The sequence below is a fragment of the Cupressus sempervirens genome, chromosome 4 (assembly GCF_028749045.1).
Source record: "Cupressus sempervirens isolate cs-2001-9-10 chromosome 4, ASM2874904v1, whole genome shotgun sequence".
Classification (NCBI taxonomy): Eukaryota; Viridiplantae; Streptophyta; class Pinopsida; order Cupressales; family Cupressaceae; genus Cupressus; species Cupressus sempervirens.
Window position 1 is genome coordinate 357079639 of NC_143121.1, and position 8978 is coordinate 357088616.

General features: G+C 33.0%; 1 protein-coding gene across 1 annotated transcript; it reads left to right on the forward strand.

Moving 5' to 3' along the window:
• The first annotated feature begins 5479 nt into the window (after positions 1-5479).
• Positions 5480-6637, forward strand: LOC149561537 (uncharacterized). Its single transcript, XM_089825175.1, has 3 exons — positions 5480-5847; positions 5930-6077; positions 6366-6637. Exons 1-3 carry the CDS (start codon positions 5796-5798, stop codon positions 6412-6414), a joined length of 249 nt encoding a protein of 82 aa, XP_089681301.1. The 5' UTR covers positions 5480-5795; the 3' UTR covers positions 6415-6637.
• Positions 6638-8978: the final 2341 nt, after the last annotated feature.

Genomic DNA, 8978 nt, shown 5'->3' on the forward strand with positions numbered 1-8978 from the left:
GTCGATTGGGACAAGGCTTGACAGGTTAGCCAAGGGAGCATTTGTGAAGGTTGGAAGCATGGCATGGGATGTGTGGATTCATGCTTGTTCAGATAGTTTGCTCGGTTGTGGCTATGGCCATGAAGGCTTCCATGGTTGTATGGAAATGGTATTTTTTGCTGAATAATACATGGTGATGGATGCTTTTGGAGGCTAGGTTTTTCTCTCAATGAGGGTTTCTCAGGGTATATCTTGTGTCACATTTTGTGGGTATGTTGTCTATTCTCTTGCATGTGGATTTTTAATTCTGTGATTATTTCAGATCTATTATGGGTTATGTGGAAACGGTTATATTCTTTGTTGCCAAGTTTCCTTACAAGTGGTATCACGCTCCCCTACCCATAGATGGTTAATTATGTGGTGTTCCATGTTCACTAATAGTCATGGCTTTTGGTGCAATGGTAAATGGGCCCAACAATTGGTATCAGAGCCTGGTTTTGGCTTGGTCATGGGTTCAAATCTCCCTGGTGCCTTCTCGACCCGCGTAAACACCTGGTATGTGCGTCGAGGGGGAGATTGTTGGGTGATGTGATGCACTCCCCTGCCCACAGGTGGTTAATTATGTGGTGTTCCATGTTCACTAATAGTCATGGCTTTTGGTGCAACGGTAAATGGGCCCAACAAAGTCTACACACAATCAAAGTGTCAAGAGCAAGCGAAACCAAGATCTCCAAACCAAGAAGATACAAATCAAACCAGGAACTAATCCTTCACTACCACCTCATCACTATCAGAAGCTCCCACTAAATTGTGTATCCAAGCTATCTATGTCATCATGATGAAAAATTATTCTCTAACCATGAGAATTAACCAAGGCATAAAAGCATCAAAGAACTCAAAGTGCACATCATGAGATCTTCAAAAGAAACCAAATAACCATAATCCTCAACCAAGAATAGATATACCACCATAACCAAATTAGGAATCCAAACTAGTGAACATCAAGGATGTACCTATATATATCCAATCATGTCATGCCAAAATCCATGACACCATGGTCACATACATGAACTAAGAAACTAACTCTCAAGTGTCTAACCTATCAACATAAAATAGTCAACCACAATTCTCCACCATGGTTGTATCTGGTAACAACATCTCAACCCTTCTACATGAAGACAAATTAGCAAATCATGTGACTAAGGGCATAGAAAATTCAAATAAAAGCCAATAAACTAAATATGTATCAATAATGAAAGATCAATGGACAAAGACAACCCATAACCAAGCCATTCATGCAACTTGTAAGAATAAACTGCTTACAACACTGCACAACTTGTAGACCTAACAATTCATCATACATATCCAAACCAAACACTAATAATCATATCATTATGAGATCAATCATAAATATAAGATAATTATAATACCATCAAACCCAAATCTCTAAAATATACAAAGTCATAAACTCGTAGTTAATATACATCATAAACTATTCATATAAATATATAACCAAATAAATCATGTCAAATTTGCACCAAATTTGAACCAATATATAGATCTGTCTAAGAGCTTTCCATTAACTACTCAAAGTGTAAACTCCAACTCAATATGTCCAAATTATGCTCAAAATAAATAACATATAACTTTAAAGCTCTTAAAACCCGACAAAATGTCAAAATCACATAATCAAACCTACACCAAGTTGTAGGGCTCTGCATTAGCTTTCCAACGACTATAAGAAGTCCAAAATCCAATGTCCTGGGAGAAAGTTATGGTCATTTTATCACAATAGACTTTTAACCATTTTCATTGTGATTATTTTTTTGTGGTAAAAATTCTAATAGGATTAAATTTGATGGCCACCATGTGCTGAAACTAAAAACCTTTTTCATTTTCTATTCACACGACCAAATTAGGGCATATTATATATCAAAATTAATGGAAATGTTGACCCAGATCCAATGGCGAGGTCTATTTTTTCCCAAGAGGTCATTTTTGCAAGCTCTCCCTTAAAACCCTCATTGAAACATCAATAAAACTCTTTTACCAATAATTTCACATGCCCAAAATCTACCAACATCTTATCACAACAACAAACCAAAAACCCTCAAATCTGCAATAAACAACCCACAAAACCCATATATCTTGTCATTTCTTTTATCCTCTCATGCATTCCCATGAGTTCAATCTAAGGTTACAACAACACAACCATAGCTCAAATACCACTTGTAAGGAAACTTGCAACAAAAATATAACCGTTTCCACATAACCCATAATAGATTTGAAATAAATATGTGATTAAAATCCACATGCAAGAGAATAGACAACATACCCACAAAAATGTGACACAAGATATACCCAGGGAAACCCTCATTGAGGGAAAAACTCAGCCTCCAAAAGCATCCATGACCATGTATTATTTAGCAAAAACCACCATTGTAATACAACCATGGAAACCTTCAAAACCATAGCCATGACCAAGCAATCCATGTGAACAAGCATGAATCCACACATCTCATGTCATGCTTCCCAACTTCACAAATGCTCCCTTGCCTAACATGTGAAGCCTTGTTCCACTCAACACTTTCCTTTTTCCATTTTGTCTTATATCTACAACTACTCATGTGGCTAGTTATACAGTAGAAAGTCTCACAAAACCACCAAGTGGTATTACATAAATCATGTGCTAAAACCATGTGCTACATAACCCATTGACCCCATATTTAATATTGGATGCTCAATTATTTTGCCCAATATTAAATAATTACATTAAATGTTATCACAATGTTACAATACAACTCATCAAGTATATCCCATGGGAATCTTTAAATGTTGCATGTCCATCTAAGTGCTCCTAGATGCAGCATTATATGATAAAATAAAATAATACAATATAACAATATTATGCAATGTGTGCAACACCCATTATCTCAACAAATCCAAACTACAAAATTTTCACTCCTCAAGCCACCTTGGAAGATACCCTATCCTGAGGAACAAGCTTCTCTAAGCCAAAAAAGGGGGGTCCCCATTTTCGAAGTCAAAAATGGGGCGTGTACTGTGGAACCACAACAACTAGCAAGAGTGAGAAATTCCTCATTGACTGACTCTAGCAACCACAAAAGGGCCCTAAATTTAGCACTACCAACTTTCCCAAATTGCTTGTCCATGGTTTCCTTATGGGGGTAAGGGTTGCAAATGATCAAAATAAACAATTCCCTTCGTAACATGTGGTAGAAGAAGAAATGGTGCCTAGCTTTTTCTCCACAACCTATGAAACCAATCATTCAAGAAGTTCCTTGAAAGCATTTTAAGAGGATCAATAGCTGAAAAGAAAATTGTAGCTTTTTTTAATCTATTTTTCTCTTTTTCTAACTCTAATTTTATTTGATCATTAGGTTTAATAAAAAAATTGGGCAAAATTAGATCCTTACCTCTATTTCCTTCCTAGGTTGGTTGGGTGTTGGGATCTAAGATATTCCTGATGAACTTGGTGTCTGTAGGAAAGGTTGGACTCCTTACAATGCTTGCTTGAATGAGATGGTTCATTCATGTTCTCCATACACATGGTTGTTGGAACCTTCCCTCCATTCTCCATGGTGAGTGGTGTGATGCGTCAGAGTGGAAGAATTGATGTTTAATGAAGAAATAGGGTTAATGACATTGTTTCTTAAAGGAAGAGTTGTTGGAATTAAATGTTTGAGGCAGGCATCCTTCACATTCCCAGGCGAGGTTGAGGCCATAGATTCTTCATATGGAAGAATTAGTTGAGGGTTGTACAAATTCGGAGTTGTAGAGCTCTCCCTCTCTCTCCTTCTATTTTTCCACAAACTATTTAATATAATTATTAATTGTACTAATATAAAATTAAATTATTTTGTCAACACATTTCTTCTTCATAAAATATAAGTCTACAATATCAAATAATATAATTTTATGCAACATAAATGTATACAACTTATTGATATGTTATTCAAATATAATATCTCTCCAAGTTTTTCTTTATTTAGTTTAAAATACATAGTAGTGTTCACACTAGTTTGTAAGTATACTTTTTGTGATGACCCATGGATTATTAATAATGTGTTATAGGAGTCATGCCTAATCCAAAATATCATTAATATTAAAAGAAAACTAACTTTGAATTCTTTGAGAAAATATTTGGTCTATACATGTATTTATATTATGAATAAAATATTTTAGCAATTGATTATTAATGTTAACATTTAGCCATAAAATAAAGCATGACAAAGAACAAAGTTACAATGAATTTTATATTGTAGAGCATAAAAAAAACAAGCAATCAAGAAATTATATATTTATAATAGATTGAAGGCTTGCAAGAAGCTTCTACAAGTCTTTTTTACAACTTTAAAAATATAACAAAAATGTTTCGTAGTGCTTATTTTTAATTAGTCACACAATAAATTTTTAAATATTTTAAATAGAAAAATTGAAATATCCTTCACAAACTATAAAAAATAAATTAGAAAAAAATCTTTAATATTTTTTTAAATAAATAACAAAAGGAGAGTGGAAAACATAAGCTTCTCATATATATATATATATATGTTTTGAGGCAAGAGCTTACAACATAGTGGTAAACTATGAGCCTCTTATCTAAGAGGTTTTAGGTTCAACTCTACACAAGTTTAATTAATAATAATAATTAATTAATTAATTGATTTTAGCTTTGGCTTCTTCCCATAAATTAAAAAAATTAACTAGAAGTTTTGATTTTTTTAACTCTTGATTAGTAAGATATTTGATATCTCTATCAATATCTGTCAATAATAATAATAAATTATTGACTTATAACAATATTAATTTAGTAATAGTAACAATAATAAATATTTTAATTCACAAGATATTTTAGAGACGGGTCCTCTTTGGCGAATTTGCACGCCTTGAGCGACACTTTAGTATCTTCTCCACGGTCTTCATGCTTTGAGAGACCATAAAGTTTTGCGATTGATATTAACACCTTTCTATATTTTAAATAAAATTATACTTTTCATAAAAGCCAATAAAAATGCAAATAATTAGTTTTATTTAAAATATTAAATTATTTATACATAAATGAAGTGTAAGATATTGCATTTAATAAATGCATAAATATCCGACAGGAACTAATAACGTGGTCTTGCAACATTTAAAAAAACATTTGTGATAACCTTAGCTGACATAAATAATAATAATAATAAGTCGCCCAACTCTTCTTTAATTTTGATTTGAACTTTGCGACTTTTTCCCATTTTAAAAAATGTTAGTCGATGTGAAGTGATGTCTTTTGCACTCCCTTCAAGGACACTCAACCTGTACTATTTCACTACTTGTCGTGTCGTTATACCTAAACTTAACAAATTATCATTAAACGCCCTGCGCGATGCCACGTGTCTTCTACTGAGATGATACTTAACGCAGATAAAAACGTGTCGTCGCTGACGTTTCAATGTAGAAAAGCTTAAAACGCAACATTGAAAATGGAGAACATGGCAAGTTTGGGAATGAGATTTAACGAAAGCAATGTAAAAGTACGCGTGAAAGTGGTTGATAATTCTAGATTTATCCGTCATTCCCCGGGCCGACCTGTAACAACTGCTGAATCACAATTACATATAAATCCAAACTCAACCGGCCACAAGAGGAATTAATTAATTAAGCTGTCTTTTACTTGGAAACTTCCCCTGCTCCTCCAAAAACATCGTTATAAGGGCAACATTTCCATAGCATTCATTCATATCATTTCAACAGAGAAGACTAATTATTATTGTTTGCAGGCTTTGATTTCTTGTTTGTTCAGTTTGGAGAGAATGAGTTATTACAATCAGCAACAAGTCCCGGTTGGAGCTCCTCCAGCACAAGGTATTGTTTATTTTCAAGGATTGTTTTTTTTCTCAAATGTTCAATCTTTTCCATAACCTTATAAATTTTGTATTATAAACAGGGTATCCTCCGGCAGGGTATCCGCAGGCTTATCCTCCACCACCACAGGGTTATCCTCCTGCTGGTTACCCACAGGAAGGTTCATATGCTCCGCAGGGAGGACCTCCTCCTGAGACAAAATCTAGAGGCGATGGCTTTTGGAAAGGATGGTTAGTTTTTCAGCTATATTTTCTTGTGCTAAATGGGTTATCTTTACATCTAATGTTCAATTCGAAACAAGAATTAATTGATTTTTAATTGATTATCTTTATAACTCATTTCAATTCTAAATAAGAATGAATTGAATATCATTCTTATTTGGGTAGTTTCAATCCATCTCTCATGCGATGCTTGAGGGGAACAGATCATTGAAGGAATGATTTAGTTGGGAAATGTCATATTGTTTTATATTTCATGTAGATCTGACTAATCGTTTTCTTTGTGTTGTTTAAATACAGTTGTGCTGCCCTCTGCTGCTGTTGCGTGTTGGAAGAATGTTGCTTTTGACTTGGAATAGAAGTTTGCAAAAGGTATAGTGGGTCTGCTAAGAGGGGCATGATTAATGGATTGGCATTACCTGGCTTAAATACATTCTTTGTACATCTTGCTTTCTGGCTCATTTGTAGCCATGTTCATTTCATTATATTGAATTTGCTTCGGTTGGATTTGACTATCTCGTGGAGTATGATTGTAATATACATTACAATAAATAAATAAAAATTATATCAAAGACATTGCCTCTCTGTTATAATATTTTTGATATAGATGCCCTAACTACTTCACATGGTTTGTACAGCGCATTGTTGCCTAATGCAATATTAAATATATTGAATACGCATACCACTGCTCACATTTTAAATTCTAAAGTGATCCGTAGATTCATCTTGGTGATAGATAAAGAACAGAATATCTGATAAAGAAAGAAACTTAAAAAACTAACGTTCAATTTAAGCATTTGGCTGGTTCATGTTGGTGGTAGATAAAGAACATAATATCTGATAAAGAAATAAACTTAAAAAACTAACGTCCGATTTAAGCATTTCTAGCGAGCGCAGAAAAGGAATCACAGTCCAATGGAAACACGTCAGCACACATGTCATAATGATCTGCATGTCTGACTTCAAGATTTGTAAGGAATCACTATGTTGATACTCAAATCTAATTGGAAAAAAATTGAGTAGGTAGGGGAAAGGATTCAGTAGTTGAACATGTATCAATTATTGTGAGGGTGGTTAAGATTTTATGAGCCAGTTATGATATCAATATACTTTAGTGATTGAACAATAAGACACTGATTTTGATGTTTTTATTTATTAATAATTATTTAAAACTAAATCATTACAAATTTATCTTTATATATCATTCATTCACTAAAATTCATATCACTTGTAGACAAATAACATTCATTATATGTTTCATATTAACCAACATAAAATGTTAGTTTTCATTATCCAACTTATTCTTTACACAATATAAAGAAAGATATATAAAACATTGTATTTCTAATTGTACACTTTTTAAAGAAAGTTGTCCAAACTCATGGACAAGACATCAACTCTTAACTTTCTTCCCAAATGATTATTGTTGTATAGTTGTTCAACATCCAATGCATATCCAACCATAAATAAATACACATTGCTTTAACAACTCATCCCATCTTTGACAAATTTTGAACCCAACTAGTGGAATTGGAGTCTTCAACAAGCAAGCTAGAGTACCTGTATCATAAACATGGATATGTTTGAGCTCCTCAATTCATCCAAATCAAACAATTAATGCAACATCATTTCAACATCATTTCAAAATCTACTATTGGAAAATCAAACAATTAATACAACAAAATTCAAAATCCTCTCCTAGAAACCACACAATCAATTGCCATCCAATCAAATTATAGAGATTAAAATTAATACTTCTCTATCAACTCAGACTACTTTGAATTAAAATTCTCTATCAACATCTCTATGCTAACTTTGTAGAATATCAAACTTCTTTGTGAGCATTCAAAGAGAGTGCATGTAACATCTGTTGCTCGGGATATCAAAGGATTCAGATGGACTGCATACAACATCTATTGCTCAGGATATCAGGAGATTCATAGGGACTACATATAACAACTACTTCGCAGGATATTAGAGGGCCCAATAAACCAAGTATTTTACCAGTACTATATATTGTACTAATGTAGTTATAAATTTTCTACAAATTAGTAAAATAACTATTTCAAATTTTATGTTGTTTTACCCTGCAAATTAGTAAAATAACAATTTAAGTTGAATGCATTAACTTTCTCTATATTCTTTGCACTAACATTGTAGAATATCAAACTTCTCTATGAGCACTTAGAGGGACTACATATATCATCTTCTACTCAAGATATTAGAGGGCCCAGTAATCTATCTAGGTAATTTGTCATTGATATATTGCAGTATGATGTTATTTATAGGAATGATTGAATTTTCTCCCAAAAAATAACAACACATTATACTTTTCTATCATAATCCAATATATAAATCTGTTATTGTCCATCATGTAATGCATGCTATTATTCTTTTCACCAATATATGTTGTTATGTTGTTAATTCTTCTCCACAATGGATAATATAGTATGATGTTATTTATAGGAATTATTAAATTTTGTCCCAAAAAATAACAACTGTAAGAATTTTCCTTAGGGCAGAATTCATCCAAGACCAAGGAACTCAAACACAAGTACAAAATAAACTAGAGTATGATCAGAATAACTATATAGTATTCAATTCAATGTACAAGTACACTAGGAGCCTATATATAAAGGCCTTTGAGATGCGTCTAGAATGCCTAAGAATCAGTATCATGATAAGTCATACAACTAGGCGCATGTCCACCAGATATGGGTTATCCTTCATTAAGCATGGAAGTAAGTGCGATGATGAGAGGATAAGCCTACAATGGTGTAGCATGCAAATAAGTGTCATAGATACCATGTGCTAAATTAGGAGTGTGAATAACTATGTTGTCTACATGACAACTTAGTGAATGATGCAAACTCTAGTGTTGTAAACACCATGTGCTGAAATAGAGTTGTGTAC

What these genes read in the sequence shown, in the direction of transcription:
- LOC149561537 (XM_089825175.1), top strand. Translation starts at nt 5,796, where the DNA reads ATGAGTTATTACAATCAGCAACAAGTCCCGGTTGGAGCTCCTCCAGCA. An exon ending in TGGAGCTCCTCCAGCACAAG is followed by an intron (nt 5,848 to 5,929) that starts GTATTGTTTATT and finishes TATTATAAACAG; the next exon opens with GGTATCCTCCGGCAGGGTAT. An exon ending in GATGGCTTTTGGAAAGGATG is followed by an intron (nt 6,078 to 6,365) that starts GTTAGTTTTTCA and finishes GTTTAAATACAG; the next exon opens with TTGTGCTGCCCTCTGCTGCT.